The sequence below is a fragment of the Heliconius melpomene genome, chromosome 6, assembly GCF_056956725.1.
Source record: "Heliconius melpomene rosina isolate 202511_hmr_F chromosome 6, ASM5695672v1, whole genome shotgun sequence".
Classification (NCBI taxonomy): Eukaryota; Metazoa; Arthropoda; class Insecta; order Lepidoptera; family Nymphalidae; genus Heliconius; species Heliconius melpomene.
The window spans coordinates 4831302-4857526 of NC_140394.1; the positions used below are offsets into that span (position 1 = coordinate 4831302).

Consider the following 26225-nt stretch of genomic DNA (forward strand, 5'->3'; position numbering starts at 1 on the left):
AGCTTTGTTTTCAATTAATTAAGAATTAATTGAAATTGCGAGCATTGCGAGTTAAATTACAAATTCTCATTAAAAGTTTACTGATATTCTTGACATATTGCAGGACGAATATAGCCTCCTATTATTCGTTTTAGCTTAGATTATTATTCCAAATGCTGAAATTTATTAATATACATTTTTATTTATTTTTTGGTTTTTATTTTTTCCATTTACATTTAGTTTCACTCTTTCAGCTTCACGCTTTATCCCGGATATAGCCGGATAGACAGGGAGAACTTAAAGATGGTGGTGATCAAGCTACTTGGCTCTCCTTTTCCTGTTTGAATTCAAGACACCGCTTGTAGAGTTGCTAATAAAATAAAAAAAATATAAAAAGTTATATAATCCATACCTATATTATAAATTCGAAAGTAACTCTGTCTGTCTGTCTGTCTGTCTGTCTTTTACGCAATCAGGGCCAAACCGCTAATTTAATTGTGATAAAATACTCATATAGAGATACTTGAGGGTCTCGGGATGAACATAGGATACTTTTTTTTCTCATATTTGTAATATTTTCGATATATACCAATATATTAAAATAATTAATTTGACATGCAATTTATTCCGCCATGTTAATAACAATTGTCGCTACGCGTTGCTAAGCAACGATTTGCAAAGTTTGTTGTTTTAAGAAAACGTCACCAGAAAATGATTTTGTTTAATGCATACATAGCGCGAGCCGCCATATATATGTATACACATTAGATTTGTTACATTGTATTAACTTATTTTAATTATTTAGGCTTATATTATCGCGGGCGTAGCCGCGTCCGGGCCCACTAGTTATCAAATAAAAATAGTTATTTTATCCTTTAAAGCACAATTATATAGACGTTTATTTTAATAAACACTGAAGCGCAGTATGTGTATAGTTTCACCGGAGTGTAGCTTAATTACATACAGTCACTGTTATGCAAACTAATTATCTCGTAGTACAACATGTCTAGGTTCTATGTACATATACAGGGTGTCCCAGGAGCCAACGATAAAACGAAACCAGGTGATAGACCAAGTTGTGACAGTTATGAGAAAAATATAAAAAAAAATCTTTGTCATGTATTTTTCATATTATATTGATTTTAAAAAATATCGCAAAAACCGACACCCTGTGATGGTTTTTCACGTCCCTGGACTACAAATATTACTCTTTCTTCATTTTTTTTTCTGTAATGTAATCATGAGTAACCCTTCTGTGAATTACAGTTTAAGATTTAAACATACCTGCATCAGTTTTCAATAAAATGTGGTGTTTTTGCCAAACATTAAATTCAAAATATTTACTACATCCAACTTTAACCGACTGTACTATAAAAAAAATGTACTACATTGTTTTTGCAAGTAACTTTAAAAGTTGGCGCATTTAATCTGGATTCCGAAATGGTACGACACTTGCTGGATTACTTCTTTGTTGAAGAGAGAAAAATCGAAATACACGATAATCGGGATGACGTTCAGCTTTTTGGTATCTTTTCCGATACATTCTAGCTGCAGCATTTGCGTTACATAACCATTCTCCATGAATGAAATGCATATTGGCAATGTGTCAAAGACCTAGTATATGGCCTGCGAGAGCCCGGACTCGAGCACTGTTCTTATAAGTCCTGGGCCAGCCCCTAAGTCGGATAAGCGTTGCCTGGGCTAAGTGTTTAGTTTAGAGAGGTGACTGGTGTGGTCTGTGATCGCAGGATACCGTCCAAACTCTTATCCGTCTTATAGAGATCGTGATCGATGCCTTCAGACTCGTGCATGACGGATCCAAGGTACCTGAACTTTTCCAACTTAGGGGATGACCCAGGACTTATAACTAATTCTATATATATTCTCGTATATTACCAGGACTTATAACTAATTCTATATATATTCTCGTATATTCGAATGTAAGAGTATATGAACCCGAACTTTCTGACTAATAAGTCCAAGTTCTTCATTTAACACTCTTTATAAAAATATGTTCAATCACGACCGTAAGAAGACTTTTCAACGTTCTTAGAGTCTCACTCTAAGTAAAAGGATTAGAAAGTAACGATTGAAAGTAATCTTCCTATATCTACAACTTTGAAAACGTGTCTAGAAGCGCCTATTAAAAAAATATTGCAAATATCATTAAAAATCACAATTCGATAAGTCATATAGTATGGCATAGTTTCCCCAAAGTGGGACACGTGTAATTCCAAATAAAAAGTTGACTGTGACGTTTGTGGTAAAACCAACGTTGCATTAGAGTACCTAATAGATTTATAGTTTTCCTTTACGCTTAACATTAGTTTATGGCGAAATAGTTAAACATTTGAATATTGAATAATCAATGCTTTCCAAATATCCTTCTGTTTTTATCATGGGAGAATAAGATAATTTCATAATTTTATATGGCTTTACTACCTGAAGGATTCTTTTTTGCAGTAACAGTTAAATTAGGCATTTCCGAGCTATGGATTATTTATGGATTATTCTTCTCCACCACCTTCTTCACCATTTCCTATTAATTATTTATACCAGGCTACGCGATATTTACTTTATTTTGTAAATAATTAGAACTGATTCGTTTCAATTGAAATATTTTAAATGGTCCTAGCAAGGGTTTGGTTGAAATATTTTTTAAAGTTGAGTGATCTTAAGTGATATTGCCAATTTCTAAATATATATATTCGTTTTTTCATTTAGAATATTGCTCGCTTCGCTAATTCCGATGCTATAGACCTGAAATATTTCAATTACACCGTACAAATATACCATATTAGCTAATTCGTATTTTTCCAGCTCCTAATTCTTTAAGGGATGGAAATCTTATTTGAAATGCTTATTTTTGTCATAATAATAAAACTCAATAACTCAGTAGTAACTGTATAAATTGCCCTTCTCTATTTATCGAAAGTTGTCTATAATTATTATTTTTATCTAAGATATAAAATTTTTTGCAGATTAGTTTTATAATAATTTAATTCCTTAAGGTGTCGATTACTGTTACCCTTACCCTATATTATGACACTAAAATGAAAACCACATGAAATGAAGAAGTGAAGAGTGAAATGAATTATTATAACGACAAAAGGGCACCTCTACTCATTAATGCAACGTCACTCATAGTGCTATTTGCTTATATGATAATAATTCAACCTGCTTTTACATTTTAATACTTTACATAAATAAATTTACACAAATTAATTTTTATACATTTAATTTTATGTTCTGACAATAAATTTTCGCAAAAAATCCACAAATTACATTTTTTTATATTCATAGTTTAACATGCCTGATACAAATCGTTATTTCTTAAAATATTTATTGTGTAGGGAACCCTAAAAGTAGTATATATACACATATATACCTGTATATAAGATACGAGAATCGATGAACCACTTCTTTGTAATCAGATTCTTGTAAAAGATGAAGAGATACGTCACAGATTATTTTATGACGTTAGTAAATTTCAATGGAACTGGTCGTTTATCATATAGGAAATTTGGGGAATCACTAGGAAAAATTCACTAATTTCGTTAACTTTGGACTAATTTGAGTATTTGACTTTTTGAGAACAAATCTTACAAAGATATAAATATAATTTTATTTTATTAATATCTCTTTCTTACTTACTTGACAAAACAATAATTTAGATAAATAATTAAGACTAAGTATGTTCATCAGCATTAGATTGTGGGTTATTTTTTTGGTTTTACCGATTTTTTTTAATAGATACATTTATTTAAATCTATACTAATATAATAAAGCGGAAGAGTTTGTTTGTTTGTTTGTTTGTTTGTTTGTTTGTTTGTTTGTTTGAACGCTAAGATCTCTGGATCTACTGGTCCGATTTACTATGTTTTTGTTTTGTATGAAAGCTGCATTCTTCAGAAGTGCTATAGGCTATATAATATTACATTACACATATGTACTAATAAATTAAAATACTTTCTAATTTGACATGCAATTTTTTCTGCCATGTTAATAACAACCGTCGTCGCTACGCGACCGCGTTCGTTACCGCGTCATTTTGATATTCATCCTTATGAAAATAAATATAATAGTCACTTTTAGCATTTCATCTAGATTGAAATTATATTTCTATAGAAATTATATTCTTATATTTCAAGCAGGCGTAGCCGCGTCCGGGTCCTCTAGTAAAATATAAAAATGATTGCGTCAATTTTATTTTATAATTCTCGTCTTATTATTTTTACTTTCAAAGTATGGGTAGTATCTAAGTACCTACATACAAAAATTGATGATTCATTACTGGAGCGATATTTGTTTCACCCCCTTTTGTCATTAACTTTGATTTTGATCGATTAATCTGTTTTGTTTAAAAATTGTAGGTACGCTTTCGTCGAAACGCCTGTCATCGTTAAATAATCACAGCAACGCTATTTTGCTAAGAATTTCGTTATATATATTTCGAAATGAAATATAAATAATACCTACTTATATTTACAGAAGAAATACAAAATAATAATTACAATAACATATCTATAGAGACCAGCAGGGGCACAAGCGTGTGACTCTAAATGCAATAGATTCTGGGTTCGATTTCCGCCACTCTACACGCAATGAGCCTAGAATTCGTTGGAAAGTGGGGTGCGAAGGATCCCTCTGTTTTCTTTGCTGCATGCGGGATACAGATTATAACTGAAAAAAACCTCTAAGTAAAAAAACATGTGTGTGTTACGGTGAACGGAAGTTTCTTCAGTCCTTGAAATAAATAGGGATTTCATAACCCTATATGACGAGTGGTCCTTTAATAGAGTCCAGATTATTTTCATTCTTATCAATTGATTATAAATTTTACAAATTTATTTATTATCTAATATCGTTATATAGGTACATACAATGTTTTCTACTATTAAAAGTTTTCGAATATTCCTAACAAAAGTCTACACGTACAAGTTGATTTAATTTTCATTAAAACTGCAAGACGTTTTCTTAATATTTTCGTCGATATAGTGACGACAGATGTGATAATTACAGGTTAATTAAACTACAAATAACAAACAAAAGAACACAAGCAGTTGCAGGATTTTATTTAAAAATTAACCAAAGTAAAGGGACTTCGACGCTTTAGGGATTGAGTCCTTATCGAATGTGGCTTAAATCGTATATATAATGCAAGAATATTTTAAATAAATAAAAAATCTAAATATATTTTATATTACAAATAACAATACCTAAATATATTTATTTATACATAATAAATCAATCGAAAATTCATTTAGAACGAAATAGGATTGGAATTCCATGCATATAACAATTGGTTTCTCTCCAGTAACATTAAATTGAATATATCTACGGATTCGCTAAGCCTCAGCTTTTATCGGAACGAATGTTCCAATTGTAGAAATTGTCATGTAATCTGCTTACGAAAATAATTTTTCGCATTCTTTTATGGTTTTCTAAATCAACAATATATTGTAAAATTTTGTATATGGCGTTCTAATAAAAGTCAAATTATGTTCGTAAAATCAGCTTAAAAAATCACTTTTATTTGTGTATTTCAAATAAGTTCTAAATATTTGTTCCTTTAGATGGTAGGATGTATGTATGTATGTGCCATATAAGAATGGCAATCTATGAACAAAAAGAGTTTAATAGACTAATAAAGATGTCGCAGGTGCAGTGTGGTAACGCCTTTTATTGCTTAGAAACTTAGTCGATGCGATTCACATAGCAGAAAATATATGATGAAGTTACACATTATATAAAGAAATTTTAGGTGATTCTAGGGAACCTAGTGTTAAGACACATCAAAACACTCCGTTCCCCATTCTCTATTCTCGTTCTAAGCATTTTTCCCTTTCTTATTTATATTCAAAATGTCTTATTTTATCGATTTCTTCATTTATCTACGTAGAAACAAATTGATAACACCTTAATTAACATTGTTATTAGTGTATATATGTTTGTCAAATTTGTCTATAGTCTATAGATAGACTATTAGAGATATTCAGATCCATTAGTTCGATGAACTCTATATAAGAGTTGTTAAAATATTTTTTGTTATTACTTATATTTTAGGAAATATTGCTATACTATATTTCATTTAAAAATATTAAATAAAAAAAAAACTCTCATATTATTTATATTTTATTTCATTTAGAACAATAATTTTGTTACATTTTTTCTTTAAATATAATGAACACTAAACAGACAATCAAATTTAAAATAAACCATTATGTAAAATAATCTATATAAAACGTACAAATATTTGAACAAGTATCCAAATAAGTACAACAAATAGTTATTTCAAAGACTTAAAGTTAAAATTTTCTACTAAATATTTGTCCACTTGTTGCCTCGCACTGGCCGTGCGCCAGATTCGTAACCTTTGTACAGTAAATAAATATAGGCAAGATTATATTACTATTTTCCGCTTTGCGGATCAATAGTATGACATTACTTAATTTAATACGCTAATTGAATAGTAATACATTGAAATATTAAAATATTCTAATATGGACTAGATTTTTGTAGTAACTAAAGATAAGTAATATAAGATATCCACCAAACCTATATACATAGAGTTTTTGTATGTATTGATAAATATTCTAAACATCAATTAGTTCTTCAGTAAAGTCTTTAGATTTTATTTATAATGGCCATCTTAAGTGATATTATCTATCTAATATCTAACTCTACACATAGAGTTTTTGGTGTATCGTTAAATTATACAAAACCAATCCCACATACAAAATAGGAATGGTATTTTGCAGGAGAAATAGAAAATATAAAATGCCATTGAAAATTATTTAAAACGTAGACTATAAAAATACACATATGGACTCTTCTCTGTGACGTAATAAATCTGAAAGTTTAATATATTTGATATTATAATTTTAGCTGTAGTTATTTTCCACTACAAAAATACAATATATTATAATTTTAGCTGTAGTTATTTTCCACTACAAAAATACAATATATTTCCAGTCCGTATATCATATCTTCATTTATCCCTCATTCGTTTTACTTCCTGTATTTAATCACAGTTTATTGTATATCTAGTTAAGTAAGGGCCTTAAGATACCTTTCAAGATCATCACCGATTAAGCATTTAAAACTCTCCATAGCGTTTCCTGATATGTAATTCACTCAATATTTCCTATAATTCTTTTTCAAGAATCATTATACTTTAATATTGTTAAATTGATCGTAAAATTTTCTAGCGGCTTCCAAGGCCTGCAAAATGAATTTGTCCTCGCAAGGGTTGTCATCGAAGAAGTATGCACCACATTGAAGAGATTCTGAGCAGTATTCATTCATAACTTTATTATGACAACATCCTAGTATTGCTCGAGCACAAGGTGTCATATACTTTGGCCGCTCACTTTCTTCTCCATGTCTAGATTGGAGAATGTAAACTAATTCTTCGTAAGTAATGTAGGTTGAGTTTTGGACTGGATCCCCAAGTTTGATGAAAGCATTGTTAATGTTACGAGCATTGTTTAACTGGACCATGATTACAACAATTCCCACTAATATTGTATATTTCTCCATATTTGTATCTGTAATAGTTAAAATTAAAATAATTATTGTGTTTTTATTTAATTTTCACACTTTACATTTGTTTTTATAATAAGTATTGACTATAATAGTATTAAAATAAATGGCGTTAGAATTTGTTAAAATATTTGAATAATAATGAATTAATTTTATTCAAAACTGCTTCCTCAAACTTATCGAGGTATACTTATGTTTAAATTATGTCCACGTGTGTTAAATTTATGACAATTTTATTATATCGTTATTCTATATAGATATACATATATATATATTAAAAATATAAAATTCCTTTGTATATGTGTAAATATATAGTAAATACTTCTTTAAATGTTATACGATACTGAATGTTAGTCAGAGGTTACGTTGGGTTTTCCCAGTTTCTATAAAGCTGTTTCAACGATATAAAATTTATACACGTGAGACATATCCTGTTATTCACAGCGATAAGTTATAATTCATAACTAAGCAAACTTGATAGGATTTTGGCAATCGAGACAATATAAAAACTCGTATTCTCACGATTATTTTTCCATTCAAAAGTTTACTTAGATATTACCTTGTTTTTTTAGATAAAAAAATCTAAAAAGGCCATTAAAATCTATACAAAAACATCTAAGAATCTTTAATTAAAGCAATAACACTCACATAGATTTCACTTCCGGTCAGAAAACTTGTCAAAAATTAATAATTTAAAAGATAAATAAACGTAAGCTGAACAAGCGTCTGTTCGTATACGAGAGCGTCAACTGTGTGATTTCGAGGCTAAGCATTATAGTACTATATAAAATAAATATATATATATATAACGTTGTATCATTGCGTAAATGATTATATAGAAACGGGATTTTTATAAACATGAAATTGTTTGAGATATTCATCTCATAAATATGACGTCTTTAATTAAATTTTAGTTCTTTTTACTCTAGACATTCATTTTGAAAGGAATTGGGGAGTTTTTGCTAGGATAAATAATTTATCCATAGACGTAAATTATTTAGTACTTACCTATTATATAAAAAAATCATATCAATAAAATGTTCATTATTAAATTATACGCGTTTAATTGGGTAGAAGCAGTTTAATTCCTTTTTTAAACTTTTGCACTTTCTTTTTTAAAAAATCTGAACTTGGCTAGGTACTAGTAGCACCTAGATAGGTGGACTAATGTTCTCCATGTCATTGGACGATAATTGGGCTGATATTGTCAGGAAAAGCGGAAAACCAATTTTATTCTCGTTAAACTCTCCGTTTCCACTGGCATGCATTAATTTCTAACTGTAAAATCGGCAGCATTGAGTTGGTATTTTTGGTTCAATTTAAAATTAAGTAATTAGTATTTATAAATTTCCCTTATAAGAAGTGAAATAGAAATGGAAATGAATATTTCATTATCTCGAGTGAGAATCGAATTACAACCTTTCACGTTTACAGTCACACGTTTGTGGCTCTGCGCTACGACTGGCTTGAGGCCAGGCCTTGGCCTTTTTAATTTATTGTCCGATATCACTTATTATGATAAGAAGATAATCCTGCAGTACAAGCATGCAAATAGGTACCTCTACTAATATGATACACACTACTTTCCAGTATCTTCCTTATTGTACATTGCTCATTGAAAATTAGAGATTTTTAGATACGAATTTTAATTCGAAGAAATCGATGCTTTGTAGACCGACTGTTTGCATTTACTACTATGTTAAAAATAAATATTAAAAAAATGAGTTAAAAGAAAAAATACTGTTAGGCTGTGCTATATACCTAATAGAATAGTAATATTCTATTAGGTTTACCTTAAGTAAACTATTTCAGTGAGTGGTTAACAGGTTTGTGCATTAATTATTATGTATTATTGCATGCATTTGTAATGTTATTGAACATCTTAAGTGGACTGGCTTTGCAAATTGCTAGGCGGTTAGTGCTTCTACAGTCCACATCTACCCACGTCTGCTTGAAATGTAAGAGACATATTTAAGTAAAAAAATATGAAATTTCGGAGGTGTTAGTCTTCCTCACAGTTGATAACAATAGTAGCGATCAGTGGACTTCTATGTAGATTTTGACTCGAATCGTATTGTATCTTGTATCTTAATTAAAACTTTTTAAAAGCCATTCCAGGTTAACAGAAGTTTTGCAAGTCGAAACAGTACTAGATGGACAAACACACATAGAGAATATTATTATATATATGTAAGAGATTTCATAAGAATATATAAGATTTAGAAACGAAAACATTTGGTCTTTATATATTTGTTTGTTAAGGATAAATTCGGATTTATAAATTCATAGATTTTTAAATTGTTATTTTTCATTAAAATATACGTTAGGTGCGTGTTTGAATGTTATAAGCCTTTATTATTATTCAAATTAGTAAATGGAACAAGTATAAAAGTGAAAGATGATGACATTTATATTATCATATCAATTCTTATGCAAATAAACTTCTCGAACTCCACAAATGCACTTAATGACACGAATTGTAGTATGTAATATTTATTTAAGTAAAATTAATTTATGGGGCCTTTTTCATAAGGCCCGCCCGAAGTCGCTTGTTATTTGTAAATGTAATTACTAAGTATATTCTATTATCACACATACCATTAATACAAATTATTCGTTCCAAACATCAGGGACGCAAAAGAAAATAACATTAATTCTACTCAGCAATATATAGGACGAAGCACTTAGTTCTGTTTACGCACTTCATGACTATTAGCTCTGATTACAAATACTTTATAAGATTTAGTCTTCAAAAGTCAGTTAGTTCTTTCAAATAGATATTAAATAAAATACTGCTACAGGGTAATAAAATATTTTTCCTTTTTTTTTAATTGATAAGTTTTTATTAAAATGTATTAAATACTTAAAACAAAAACATGAGTTTGTTAAACAAACACAAATTTATTTTAGATTAAAAACATTAAATGCATCGTTTTACTAAATACTACCTTAGGTATTATCACAGACAAAGAAGTTTAGTATGGCTATAATGATTATTCTATAATTATACCTATATTATATATCATTATTAGTGTAATATTTTGTTATTTTATCAAGAGTTTCATCTATTTCTTTCTTCATGCAGGTATTTTCATACTGACGCAGAGATGTTTGTTTGAAACATCCTCGAGAAGTGAAACATTTTTCTATATCGGTATTTTTAGTACAGCACAAAATTAGTGCGATATCACAAGGTGTAGGTTTTCCGTTCACTTTCTCATTTTTGTCTGTTTTAAATATTAAGAAATCTTCCTTTGGTTTTTTGACTGCCGATTTCCTCGAGTTCGCCATCAGTGCTCTTCCTTGGCGTTTATTATTTGTTGCGTCAATTTCGTATAAAGGACCTTCCTCTTGTGGTTTCGGTATATTAATTGGTCTGCTGTACATTGTTTCGTCGTCATCAATGGAAGTGGAGTTCACTAGTATGCCCCAGATTTGATTCATATCATCTAAATTAGATAAAATATTATGTTTGCCCGATTTCTTACTTTTATCATCACTTAGTACAATAAAAACAGGTTTTTCCCTATTGTTTCTTGAAGTTGATTTTGGAACTTCATTACGTATTTGGTCATGTCTTCTAGTATCGCTTAATATTGTATCAGCAATATTTAGCGATGCCGTTGGCACACTTATACTGTTTTCGAGCGCTTTATCGTCAAATAAAATATTTGACCTAGCAATAGCAGCTGACTCTACATTCATTATATGTAATATTCCTACAACTATAACGAACTTTAACGCCATCTGAAACAAATAAGCAATACATTATTTTGGATATTTAGAGGAATTGATTCCTATTCAGAGGATTTAAATATTAATACTGCAAGTATCTCACTGTATCTTCGTTAATTCTTTGCACATTATTTTCTCTTTCAAGAAGAAATAAAGAAGTCTTACGGCAGAATAAAGTGGGTATTTTCAATTAGTCAGAGTCAATACTAGTTACATGCATGATATATAAAAGTTAAATAGTGTTATTTTTTCTAATGCTATTATAATTAGTTCTGAGGTAAATAGTTCTATCCTATGAAGTCACCGTGGTACTAAAAGTTATAGTTGCATTTATAATTTTTCAATAAAATAAAATTAAATTTATTAAGGTATTAAAAATTATAGGGCATTCATTTTTTAATGTATTTTTTACTAAACAATAAAGTGAAAAATATTATATTTAATCGAGAAAACCTATAAAACTGAGGAGGTATTTCTTATATCAAGGTGACAAGGAAAATTACATATTATTGGGATTCAGTATATACTATGTCATAGCTGGCATATAAATGTTTCCAAAAAATATTTATAAAAATAGAAATTAACAAAATGATCTAACACATTCTACGACATATACAAATAAATTGTAATATAATACAAGAAAAAAATTGAACTTACATTTAAAAAGAAGTTTTCCTAATTTATGTAATATTTACTTCACTGCGATGTGCTGTACAGACGCCGTATGGATGAATGGTTTTGCAAAGAATGCGTAATAGCCATATGGTGTCAAGTATTTATATTATGAGAACTTTACGTCACAAAATTAGAATTACGTAGTAAAAAGTTACAATTTCTTGATATATATGTTTAATTCAAAACTAAGCTTACGTCACAAGCTGGTTATTCATCATGGAAATGCTAATAATATATTTTTAGTTCTTAAAAAATATGCTCCAATCTATAAATATTTCTTGAGTTATCTACGTAGCTGGTATGTAATCTATTAAAAAAGATTCATATTTCGCAAAATTTATCATTATATTCATATTGTTATTTTTTTCCCTCGCTCTCTTCTTTGTTAAGCATTGTGGAGACATTGAAACAATGAAATTGTAAAGTATTTCATTTCCTCGAGTGGGAATCGAATCCACAACCTATCACGTTTACATTTCACTCTTTTACTTGTGCCCCTATACTCGAGAACCCGACTGCTTATATGTGAATGACTATTGTTATTATTTGTCAATTAACAAGACAAGAACAATTATTTTTTCAAAGAAAAACATCGTGGTTGACGGTGTGGAGACGACGTGTCTAGCTGCACGGTTTTGCTTCGAGGTTTCGATATTAGTTGTAAATTTATATTGATAACTTTGTCGTGTTTTAGATCTATTTAAATATAATATAGTGTGGGGGACTCTCAACACCCAACACCTTTTTGTTAAATAGTACAAAGAGAACAAAAAGGAATGAGAAGAACGAGCTTTCTTATATTTGTAAAATCCAAGAAAATTAATTCACAAAGTACCATATAAATGTCGTATTATCATTTCACTATCCAGAAAAGGTGTATTTTTTTTTAAATCAAAAATTAAATCAACTTCACGCTGTATCCTACACACAGCAGGACAGGCAGAGGGAACCTAGTGCTAATACACTCCGTTCTCCACTTTCTGCCAAATTCTGGGGGCATTACGGTTATAGTGGCAGATCTCAACACCGCGCTTTGCCTCGACACCAGAGCGAAACGTAAATAAATAGTTCACTTTCTCGAGTGGGGATCGAACTCACAACCATCGCGTTACAGTCACACCCTTGTGTCGCTGCGCCACGATGGCATCACCGGTGTATCTTAAAGAAGGGTGATTTTAGCACAGAAGGTATTGCTTCTGACTCCAGGACATGGGCACTCGGCGTCTTCGCTTTGTGACATCATTTCAGACTGAAGGTATTAAGAGACAATATTATGACGGACATATAGATGACATAATGTGGTTAATGTAAACATCATATACGCGCACAGTTGCCGCGGAAAAATGGCGTTGGTAATAGTTGGATTTTTTTTTAGGTATGGTGTTGCTAATTAGTCAGCTTCACGCTGTATCCCGCACACAGCAGGATAGGCAGAGGGAATCTAATATTAAGACACTTGGTATCACACTTCCCACACACAATCATTGTTTTGGGTTCTATTAGGTTAATAAAGGTTCCCAATAACATTTTTTTTAAATAACTTCCAAGTACTGACACCGACCCTCTTACAATCCTATATCTTATAAAACAAAGTCGCTTTTTGTGTCTGTCTGAACTTTCTAATTCTTCTTCTTCTAAACCACCCAACGGATTTAGATGCGGTTTTCACCATTAGGTCGAGTATTTCTCAGGGAAGGTTTATATATAGTTTATTATTTGTAAATTCTTATGTAAATTAACATAAATACGATAAATGTGTATAAAGTCCTACCCGCTGAGACACTTTGGCGCATGCGCTGCTTTAATGGTAAATACTACATGAAAAAAATGTACTGGAGTATTGTTCCTCTTAATAAGATCTACAAAAAAGTCCGCGATGGCATATTCGTATCTTTTAAGAATAACGTGTAGTGATCATATTTCTGTCTAAAAATAGTAATTTCAATATATTTTTTATTGTGAGGGATATTTTTCCATAATGGTATTAATCCTTATCCTTTAAAATACTTTATTAAATTTCTACGTTAAACGAAGATAAAATTTGCTTTTTAAACTATTTCGAAATTGCGAATAGTTTTAGAGAAAAACGCATTTAATTATTGACACATCACGCTGTTCACACATCAACTGTATCGAGTCAAGTTTCACTTATCCCTTACTCTCAGCATATAAATAAGTATATTAGTTACGTTGGCCATTTAATGTAGATCAAAACTGTCTTTTCTGTTTTTCATTTTAATAAGTACTTTAGAAGTTGTTACAATATCAAAAAATCCTTGCTGCGAAACGCGCCTCGCGACGTTATGCTTATACAAGCGAGTCCGCCGCGCCCGCCTGCCTTACACGCATCGGTGGTTCAGTGGTAGAATGCTCGCCTGCCACGCGGGCAGCCCGGGTTCAATTCCCGGCCGATGCATTCTATTTAATTTTCGTCACAGGCAGCCACGTAGTGCTTGCTTTTCATCAGGGAGAGAATACCCTCTTCAGCATTAACCACAAGCTCGAAAAAAAAAACCCGCCTGTCTTTATAGCAACGAAGATTTAGATGCGTTTGCACGTATTGGATAATTCGAGTTGAAAGTATTATTTAATGTCATTTAACTATCTAAAAATAGTAATTTAAATATATTTTAATAAGTACTTGAAAAGAATAGTAATCACAGATTTAAAATTACGGTACCTACTAAAAAATCCTTGCTGTGTAAAACAATTGGAAAATCCTTATTGAAACTACGAAAATGCGGGTTGCATTAGGGTTTAATTAATTTTCACATTATCTTAAGTGCTTTGCAAACCTACAATATATGAATAATCCAGTAGTAAAAGCGGGCGAAGCCGCAAGAGGGTCGCTTGTTTTATTATAAGTATAGATTAGTTTGTCAACTTTTATGAATTGCACTTCCCGTTGACGAACAGTCACAAAATTGATACGGAAATATTTCAATGAAAAGGATATTATAATACATTTATTGTTGTGCTAATATGGTAAAGTTATTACCAAAATAATTTATATTAGTCCTAACTTTTAATATTTTATTTTAAAGTTGTCCCCGAAATCTAAGTACTCCGCTTCGTACTAAACCTATACTAGTATTAGGGATATCAATTAGGCAAATCGACGAATCTTTTTAAATTATGTAGATAAACAGAATTAATTAATTGATAATGTTAAATAAGTTCAGTTAATTAAAGCACTTTCAGTGGTTGCTTAAATAGTATTTTGAGACTAGAATGATGTACTGTTTGCGAGGCATAAGCTGATCTATGCGTTTGTGTGAGTAGGTGTAGGTTTGGCGCATGTATTTGGTGCTCACACAAACGCAAAGCTCAGCTTACTAAATAGTTAAAAGTTTAATAGCGACATAAAAATCTTATGCTCTGTACACTAAAATGTTAAATTTTATTTTTAAAAGTTTATATGTCATTCGATTTAAATTGCATATTATTAGGCTACGATATTTCGAAATATTTTCTGTAGAAATAATCTTAAATTCGCAATTTCGTTTGCGTGGAATTACATTGAAATACTATTCCATGATACCACAACATGAATTTTCAACTATTTTAGTTGTCTCTTGAATACCATAATGAACAATTTTTACTAGGACAGTAGGTTTCTTATAATTTAGCTAGACTATTATAGTGCTTCATTAGACAACTAGATTTTAGAGTTTTGTATTTGACTAGAAAAGTCCTAATACGCTTAAAATCTTTTACTAACAGGGTATTTTTTTTATAGTCTGTTATTCGACTGTTATTCATCAGATGTGTCAGATCTCCATTACATGTTAATTAAAAATGTCCATCACTTTAAACTTATACTAAGGCACCGTTTTATTATTTCTCATAGTTTCGCTGAACTGTTATGGTTGTTCACCAGATGCTGGAATATCTTCAATTTTTATAGGCCAATGGAAAATGCTCATCTCGTTCAAAAACTTTTGATAGGGACGCACTTAATTATTTCTTATAGTTTAGCAGGACCAATATACTTGGCATCTATTTAGTAGTCACTTTTGAAAATTAATAGCTTAAACCCAGCTCAGGCGTAATAGCTATATAACAAAATAGTTCCATTCAAATCCGTTCAGTAATTAAGAAGACGATAGATAAAAAGACAGACAGACAAAAATTCTGTTATTTTTACATAATTTCTGAACCCTCGGTTTTTTTTGTTAAATTTATTTCATTTATTAATAAAATTTAAAAGATTGGTTTCAATTAATGAAATTATTAAATTAGTAATAGAAGTCATAAGTTATGAAACATAGTGGGACAAGAAAATAAAATCCTTTTGTGGCATTCAAATAATTTAATACTATACAGTTTTGTACTATACAAATAAACAGGTGAAATTTTGCGATAAAATCTATTATAGTCAATATAAATTGAACCAAGGCACTGTTGAGTTACGTGAGTATTTCATAATGACAAGTGAACGCTTCAAAAATAATAAATATACAATATATCTAAATATTACTTGTTTGTAAATATATATTTTTGAAGCGATCTATAGTAAATATTTATATAGGAACAAAGTATCACATACTGTAAATGAACTATAAGTAGCAGATGACTGTAATGTTTTCTTCATTTTACCCTCTCTTAAGCATAAAACTTTTAAATCAGAACAGAGAGAAATAGAGTAACGTCTACTTATTCCTAAAAATAAATAGTAATGTTAATCTTATTATTATACATAGCTGTTGATTATATATTATCATAAAGTACGCAAACATAGAAAAAGGACTACAAGGCTAGAAATAAAATATTTACAATATGTTTATATAGAAATATAAAGTACATAAATGTTATAATTTTTAACCATTTCGTTGTCTTACATAAGTATGCACTCTATTTAATACTTGACGAAAATTTTGGGGCTCACAAGGATTACCATTAAATGAAGGATCCGGGCATCCTTGTTGTGCAAAACAGCCATATGTTACTGTTTTTCTAACACAACAAGATACAATTGCTGCGTCGCACAGGCTGGGTATTCCATTCTCCTCGTTACTAGGTGCTCTTTCACTTCCCAAGACTGTACTTGCAGTCGTGGTCGTTGTTTGTGGCTCTGCACCAGCTTGTACGCTACCATGCTCTACGGGAGGCGCCGGGATATCTGATGATCCTGGAAGTTCGACAGGCTCTAAAGAAATAGGTCTGTTTCCATCATCGTCATCGTCATCATTTCCAACATCACTAGGTCCAGTTTGATTCACAACAGTCCCCCAATTCTGCCGCATATCATCAATTTGAGGAAATCTATTAGGAAGATCAGGAACTGTAGGAGGCACTTCACTTGATGGCGCTACTGTAGGAGGTGGCGGCTGTTTATTATTATTATGGCTTATATCTTTATTATTAGTCTCTTTATTATTATTTATGGGTACCTGAGGTACATTATTAGTGCAATCGCATGCCGCTTGAGGTAGGTAAAATATTGGTATATAGGTAGGTATGTGAACGCGTGTCGGCTTGGGTGTTGATTGTTGCCGTCTGGCATCGTTAAGAATTCTTTGTAGAGACTTTAATATGTAAAGTAACGAATCTTCAGTGCCGTATACACCTGTATTTTGTGATTCATCTCTCTTATTGTAGTTAAATCGGCTCGGAAAAGGAAAATTTGATTCAAACATTGGTGGAAGGCCAAATTCTACATAATCGTAAAATCTCTTCTGTCGTCCGTTATTTTCGCTTTCGTTTATAGTTTTTATATCTTCAGCGGTACCATATGGTTCATCATCTAGTTTAGGGCCGTCTTCAATGTTTTTAATTTCGTCTAAACTTTTAATTACTTCTGAACCTGGAGCAGCTTTTGAGCTTGCTTGAAGTAGTAAAATGCTCAAAATTACGAAACCAAATGTCGCCATCTGTAACAACATAAAAATACAAATAAATATTTCAATCGTAAAGATTAAATTATATAAATATAATAACAATAAAATTATTGTTGTCATTTTATTCTCAAAATTTTTATAAAATTTATGAGTAAGAAAAGAAAATACGACATAACAACAGCGCCTTTTGAACAGCAAGAAACAAATAGAAGTTTTTCTAGGTTTCCGCATGAGTATTGTCAATGGAGCATGGACAAAGGAATTCGTACTTAGAAACTAATGATTCTAAAAAACTTTTAGGTTAATAGAAAGTAAACACTTTACTAATTGTTTTATTTCTTGTGAAAAATCACTTAGTCTACTTACAATATTTTAACAACTTTTTCTAATAAGTTAACATAAAAATATATAAAATAACGAACACAACTATGATTAGTATTTATAATTTTACTTAAATAATTTAAAATATTATTTTTGCGAAATTTAACGAAATGAAACGAAAAAGTAACGATTTGTGTACCCAATACAGAATATTACATTAATATTTACATATTTATGCTAAAATTATGGGTTTATATCCCATTCCAGAATCCCACTAGTACAAAATTTACATTTGACTTTTGAACAATCGAACGATCAATAATATAATAAACTATAAAATCGAAGATTAGTTCTCAGCATGCCACGTTATCAAATATTAATCATAAGTAATTCTTCTCTTTTAAAATATAAGAAGTTCAAACTAATTCAGAATGCCATTTACACAATAAATGTCGTCGCGATATTTAGGACTGTTAATGTTGAATGTAAATTAGCTTTTCGATTATGAATATTTAATGTGATGTATTAAGTGCATTGAGATATAAATTAAAGAGGATGTTATGGCACGAACGTGTACTGTGAACGTAGCGGTTGTGAGTTCGAATTAATGAATGAAAATGCGGGAATGAATTTATTTATATATTTATTAATATTTTCATTTTTTTGCTCTGTTGTCAAGTGTGACGTTGAGTTCCGCCACTCAACACGCTTTAATTTATAATACCTACATTAATATACAAAGTACGCTTACGTTATTTAATTTTAAAATGTAATATAATAAAGCCTTGACATTTACTTTAAGCAAAGAAACCAGTCGCCATAGAATATAGTCTAAGCAATAAATAAAGAATTCGATCAAACTGATTATAAACAAACCTACAATCATCTCGATAGTTGGTTACTGTTTTCAATAAATCAAAAATACCATGTACGTATTAGTGGTTTGAATACATGTCTTTAGCGAAAAAAAAGCACATTTAGATTATCTAAATAAAAAATATTTTTCTTTGTTATAAAACTTATTTGAAAAAATAATTACAAGCACAAAAGAATGGTTGTGCCTAAAGTGACTCATTTGGAACATTTTGTTTTATTACATGGTAGTAATAAATTATTAATATGTTAATATTTGTAAAAGTGTTACATCAGTCGCACACATACATAAGTTAACGAACAATAAAAAAAAATATATAAAAATATATAATACAACCACTTGTGGTATATTTAAATTACTTTATATAATTTATATGTAGAAATATAGTAAACCTACTTTTATAATAGGTATATTGTTCGATATATTAGTACAGGAGTAGGTACAGTATTTACTACTTACTTACAGGCGGCCACGATTGGTTAACCGTACTGTAGTGTAATATTATATTGGAACACTTCCCAAAATTCTAATTTACTTATAATTTAAACTAAACCTATAATTTTTGTTTTTACTTTACATATCTTATATAGTAACTTTTTGAATTTTAATACAAATATTATAACTTGGTATAAACAGTTTGAAAGAATTTTGTCTTCTTACATACGAATACTAATTTAAACAATGTATTTTTAACGAGTATTGTCATTGTGGATGTACCAAATACGGGTGGCTGATGTCATCGTGTAGCAATTGGCAGATATCTATACATATATCTACACATTTTTTTGGGGCTATTTTATAGGTCCCGAGTTCAAATTCTTCTCAAATTTTGTAATTATTATTTTACAAAATGCAATGGAAAAATAAAGAAAAGTATAATTTTAATTGATTGTAACGGAAGTTAATCTTAAGGTTGTTGATATGCATGGTAGTGGTTGACACTTTTTTAGAGACAATTTAGTTGGCATCCTAAAAAAAAATAATTACTTAGCAAAATAATAACATATAGTAATTTTGATGAAAACGAACAAGTCTCGTACATTTAATAAAACCAATTTCAATTTGCAAACGTCTTTTTGTCGCCTGATTTATTTATAAAAAAGCTAATGACATCCAGACCTTCTATGTCGACAGTTCAATAAACGGATGGAGAACATGTTTGGCATTATTGTAACACAATTCTTCAAGTTTCCTTTTTTGTAGGTTGACGGTCAAGTAAACGGTATAGTAATGTCCTGTTTTATTATCCAACTGCGCGAGCGAGAGTACTTGTTTCAATTTATGCGTGTATGTATGTTTGTAGAAAACAAAGTATGCCGTAGGTACCAAACGGGTTGCCCGATTTTGATGATTCTTATGTCAATTGATTCGTCTTAACGTTGCGAGTGTCACAATAAATGCACGAGACAAAAATAAAAATTAGCTGCGACAACCAGACGCCAATATAAAAAAGAAAAATTCTGTGATCAATGTCAATTGGGGTTAAGTAGATGAATATACATCTAAAAATGTTTTTTACTTAGATTCCTTTCATTATTTTTCATTTATAGTACTTGTTAAATATACATAGCAATGTGTTGATTATTAGTATTTTCGCAAAATTTCATATTTATTTACAAGTACCTGCTTAAATATTTCGTTGTAACGCTTATTTACGCTCTAAATAACTTACAGTATGAATATTTTTTATGGATAATAGGACATATCTTAAAAAAAGACTAACGTATATTTAGAAATATATTAATTAAGATGCATTTTAATATTAATAGGAAAATTTACGTAATATTATTAATGCAAGTAATGGAACATAATTAAAAACATTTTTTTTAACTTAACAAGGATAAAATTATAAATTTTACTATTGTTATTGATATATGCATTTGTATTAGTTATTGTATAGCAGTTTATATACTCGAGTTAGAAACAGTGTGAAATCACTTTGTATTTCTCAAAGAAGAATAAGTGTAATTAATCAATATTTCCTCTAATAATATAATATAAGATTTGCATTATAATTATATTAATTTTATGTATTAATTTGAAAACTTGAAATCTTATATTTTTAATTCACGAATACTAATAACAATGTTAGCTTTGGCCTTTGCTTGGCCATGAGATTCTTTGACATTTTGTGTTCCTATTATTTAAAGCAATACTTTAAATTTCAAATTCAAAAAATTGTGTAACTTAGGTATTATATATTCAGAATTATATATGTTATTCCAAGTTACGTCTCCCATTTATTTGTTCCTTTATTCTTAATATTATTAAATAATATTTGAAAAACTATAATGTATATATAACTATTATAAATAGGTTCTGTTTCTACTTTTTGAAATGTTTTATATCGACGAAATAAAATTTCCTTAGCTCGGTTAATATGAAGTGCCATTACTGGTACTATGGTTAAAGGTATTTTTGTTTAAATTTCTCATATGTCTAGTTTGTCTAAAGTTAAAATTTTGTTGTTTATTTTATATTTTTTTTTGAAAAAGCCATTAAAAACAAAAAAAAATATTAGGTACTATAAAAAATATTACGTTAAATTATAAAGGTAATATTTTTTATAGAAATGATTATTCATTTAATTTTAACTTCATATATGTTGTTCTATTACGATTACAATACACATCTTTCATTGCGTTATAAAGAAAATATTACCATCGTTTATTTTAAAAGTTATAAAAAACCTCAATTTTCTTATATAATTTATATTTCTAAACCGAAAAGCGTTAAGTATATAATGCATGCATATATAATTTTATGCTTCATATAATGCTGTAAATTGCTTAACAAGATTCGTTTATGCTAGCAAATTGTTTCTTAACCAACCTTGAAATTATATGGTTCCTTGGTACGTGCGCCTCCTATTACTTAACTGTATAGAGTAGCTTTTAAACTATTTTATAGGTAGAACTTGTTACTTATAAAATATTTTTAAATTTAGCTAACAGTTTTTATTATGTAAAGAATTTTATAATAAAAAAAATATATAACTTATTATTTTTATTTTTTTAGCTTCACGCTGCGTAGCAGGACGGGTAGAGAGAGAGAGAGCTTAGAGTTAAAACACTCGGTTCCCCATTTTCCGCCGAATTTTTGGGGCAATGCGTCTTGAATTGCGGAACTTAACGCCGCTCTTTGCCTGAGCGAGGAAATAGAATATTAAATATTTCATCTAATTGAGTGGAACTCGAGCCCATAACCTGGAACGTTTACGATCATACTTGTGCTTCTGCATCACGAGTGGCCTCAATCACTCTTCTTCATTTCCTGAATTATCAAGGCCTCAATTCTTCATTTTTATAGACATGTTTCGTTTAAAACTTTTACATTATTCATTTCAATGTAAAAGGAAAAGAAGTTTGACTAATGCTATTTAAATGCAATTGAAATTCTATTCCAGTAAAATTGGTCATTCAATTTCAAATTTGTATGGTACCCTCGTATTTTTTTGCCAGGTCACCGCAACCATTTTTTTGCTAGTCAATGCAACTTAAATGTAAATGTAAGATTTTTAAGAATGTTCATAAAAAAAAGTTAACAAATATATGCAAATTTGTCTGTCGTACTGATGAAACAGGAAATACTATTGTCCGATCAAGGTCGTAAGCATCTTTTAGGTAAACAACCTTTACAACCGTTAAAAAATATAATGGGTTTTACCCACGAAAACTATCGATTATAAATATTATATTAGTTTGCGTATTACTTGCGAGTTTTTATTGTTATTATCTAGACGTGCCTTTTAGCTAAAACACAGTTGGTCACTAACTTTAATGTATGGAACGTGTACGTCGTATGAGCTTACATTGTAGATTATATTCTAATTTTTATGTTTCCAGAAAGATATGCTAAGTCTTTAAATATACTTGTAAAATGATAATAATGAACACATTTAGAAAAAAAAAATTAATAAGTAGAGTTGAATAGGTAGAGATGCTCTCATTGTTCTTCGTATAAGACTATTTTTAACAGACTGCGATCGAACCGAGAAGGAAACATGACTGGCATTGTAGTGTGATTCCTCTTGTATAGTTATTAAAATGAGCTTCCCGAGAAATCTTGATGTATGAGTGTAGTGCTTTTGTTTGCACACTCACCTTTCTACGTAAATATCATTCAATATTCTCTTTTCACAATTACTCTCTAGTCATCTTTTCTAATAAGTACCCGTTTCTCCTAGCGTTATATTATATCCCAGCTATTGTTATTTATTAGGCATTTTTAAATAAATATGCTACCACATTTATGTATTACATGGTTTCTTTAGATATATTTTTTTACAGTGCAATATGATTTTCGAGACAAAAAGAAAACATTTAAAAAAAATTAACGAGACAGTTATATTAAAACGTTAGAAAAAGCTGCTAGAACTCTTCGTTCGTGTTAATCGGCGTTCGATTTCTGTATTTATCTATGTGTTTTAATTTTCTTCTTTTAGGCTAAATAAGACATAAGAAATGTCTGACAAGATTCGAGAAGTTTGTAAATTTAATGTCTTATGTTTACATTTTATAGGTACATATATAAAAATTTGCCAATTTTTAGCATATTTGTGGTAATTTAATGTGCTAACGTGAAATCTCTTTCTGATAATCAATAGTGTGTAACTCTACGATTTGTTAACATCTAATACATCTATTTCATTATATTAGTAAATGTGATATCTTTTGTATACAAATTTTTATAGCTTCACTCTGTAATCGCGCACAGAGCAGGGGACCCAGAGGGAACATAGGAACCTAATTCCCCATTGTCAACATTATTACGACCAATTCTTTAGCCAGAAAATGCCATTGATAATTATGTTACATTGAACTGTATCATTAAATCCATAGAGGATCTACTTTTGTTCTTTTTTTTTAATTAAAAGATTAACTAAATACCTAGCTACAATTTATAATAGTTCTCAGAAGGTATTCATTGTTATGCTACAGATTAGGTCGTGAGAAAATGGATTGCAAAAATTTTTTGTATATAATTAACCTTATGAACATTATTTTGGAAAGTTCATTTATTTCGCTTTGTTGTGTTGAGGTTATTTATGTAGATTAACCCTAAAATAATTTTCATAAATAACAATAAATTTATAAGTGAAATTAACATTAATTTATTAATATTTCTGTTATGTGGGAGAGAGAGATCGGAGGAGATATTGCCTATTTCATGTCTAAATTCGTTGATATTTAGATCTTATGAAACAAGACATAAGATTGAGGCTTAGATATTAAAAAGTTTTTTAAAATTTTACTTTTATTAAAGCTACCGAGCTTATTGTCAATCATAATTAAAGAATATGACGTGTACATAATTCTCTAAATGTTTTGTATCTTAAAATGTTGAAAAAAGGACGAACGACGTTTTATTTAATAATTTTTAATATACTCGTATATATAGAATATACAATATCATCAACCGGTTTATATCCGTTTATATATTTAAAACTACTCATTGGATCTCGATTGCTGATATTTTTAAAAAGGAATTCTGTCTTTAGAACAATAATAACAATAATAATAACTTTACTTACAGTAAAAAAATGATTAATATAAAAATATAGATTGTATTTTTGATAGACAATATTATAAATATAAAAAAGGTATATATTTATATTTGATGTTAAAAAATACGTCAAAGACTAAAAAACTAAATAAAATAAGTAAACATGACAGAAGATCTCTTGAATGTCACGGAGATTAGGTGCATGTACATACTCGTATATAAAACCTGTTTTTATTTACAATAATATGAATATACAAAGCGGAAATGTTTTTAATATTTCGAGTTATTAAACAATTCGTTTCTCAATTCGAGATTATAATAAAAAAGTTATAATACCTGCTTGAAATTAAAAGGAAATGTCAACAAAAATATAACCTACGTTACTTACATATTAGTTTACATACAATAATTTATTATTCACAATACGAAGCCGTCTTTACTATATAAAAAATCGTCTGATATAACTTCTAATTAATTAAAAAAACATTAGCTTATGTCAGTAATGTGTTATACGTTGCCATAACTAATGTATCTTCACCTATTTGCACCAGCACCATGCTTACCTTGTAAAACGTAAGCGAGAAATCCAAAGCTGATTTCTTGATATTAATACTGTACACTTTCACTTATAATTTATCTTCGTTTTTATTTACTTTTAAGTCCTCGTCATTTTTCACGTTAGAATAATTCTGGACGAAAACGGTCGACCGCTTCGAGATTAGATATATAACTGACTGCGCAGTGCCACACGCCGCCGACCAGTTTATTCGTGCAACCGATCCCTTAGTGTAGTACACAAAAGCGTGTATACATGCTTATAAGTGAATGCTTCGTTCAGAAACGCACTTTTGTGTTTAGAAAAAAAATATGTTAAAAGAAATATATAACCTTTTCGTTTTTATAGAAAAAAAATGAAAACTTGATCCATTAAATATTACTGGTATTTAGGTGTATCTCGCAAGTTCTTAATATAATAAAAAAACTATGCAAAATGTAGTTGTTATGCTTGATTTTTTTTTTTGATACGTTTGGAGGTCATAATTTAAAAAAACAGAACAGATTTTGTTTTATTTAGGCACATATAAAAGACAAATAATAAAAGTTTTATTTTAAAGTAATAATACTTTCGAGAAAATTAGAAAGCAGTTTATTCTAAATTTTATCTTAAATATAAACAAATGATCAGATGATCGAACGTTCTAGAATGTCATTAAAATTTCTCTTGTAATTATGTAAACGTTATCATTTATATAACTATGTCTAAAGAGAAAATAATTAAGCTATAATCTATAGTCTATACAATAAAATTGTAACGGATCACTCAACGCCTCAAACGGTGTTTTGTTACAAGCAATTTCTTAAAAAATCCCTGCTACATATGATACTGCGTGAAGTTATAAAAAAATAATTGAGAAGCCTAGCGGGCGAAGCCGCGAGCGGGTTTGTAGTTTTATATAAAGTTGAATTACTGGTATTCAAAATAGAAATTATAGGCAAATCTGGTGCAGACCAAGTGCACTGAACTCGCGGAAACGTCTAGAAACGGTTATTTCAGTTCCCATGTAGATGAGTGACTAGAGTTTGATCTAGATACAGTGATTAAGATCGATATATAAGAGGATTGAAGGAATAGTTGTTCTAATTAGGAGCGGACCGTGAATTGTGGCCTATTAATTAATTAATTAAATAATTGCTATCTAATAAAAAATGTTTTTAACACCAAGTGTTGTTCTGGTGTAGAAAAAAAGAGG

At 29.6% G+C, this 26225-nt stretch overlaps 2 protein-coding genes across 2 annotated transcripts in view; one reads left to right on the forward strand and one right to left on the reverse strand.

The window, feature by feature from the left end:
- Positions 1 to 26225, forward strand: part of LOC146538165 (uncharacterized) — a 121788-nt gene that overhangs the window by 23689 nt on the left and 71874 nt on the right. The gene's annotated exons all lie outside the window — the stretch shown is intronic.
- On the reverse strand, positions 10431 to 25268 carry LOC146538166 (uncharacterized). Its single transcript, XM_085187001.1, has 4 exons — positions 25038 to 25268; positions 16760 to 17807; positions 16484 to 16596; positions 10431 to 11271 (listed from the first exon to the last, which is right to left on the reverse strand). The coding sequence occupies exons 2-4, from the start codon at positions 17805 to 17807 to the stop codon at positions 10540 to 10542; spliced, it is 1893 nt and encodes a 630-aa protein (XP_085043127.1). The 5' UTR covers positions 25038 to 25268; the 3' UTR covers positions 10431 to 10539.

Bases quoted from the DNA above. Each gene is read 5' to 3' on its own strand.
- LOC146538166 (XM_085187001.1), bottom strand. From the start codon at position 17,807: ATGGCGACATTTGGTTTCGTAATTTTGAGCATTTTACTACTTCAAGCA. The intron at 16,597-16,759 runs GTTAAAAATTAT...ATTTATTTTTAG, and splicing joins TTATGTAAGACAACGAAATG to GAATAAGTAGACGTTACTCT. The intron at 11,272-16,483 runs GTATGTGATACT...TATTTGTTTCAG, and splicing joins CTACTTATAGTTCATTTACA to ATGGCGTTAAAGTTCGTTAT.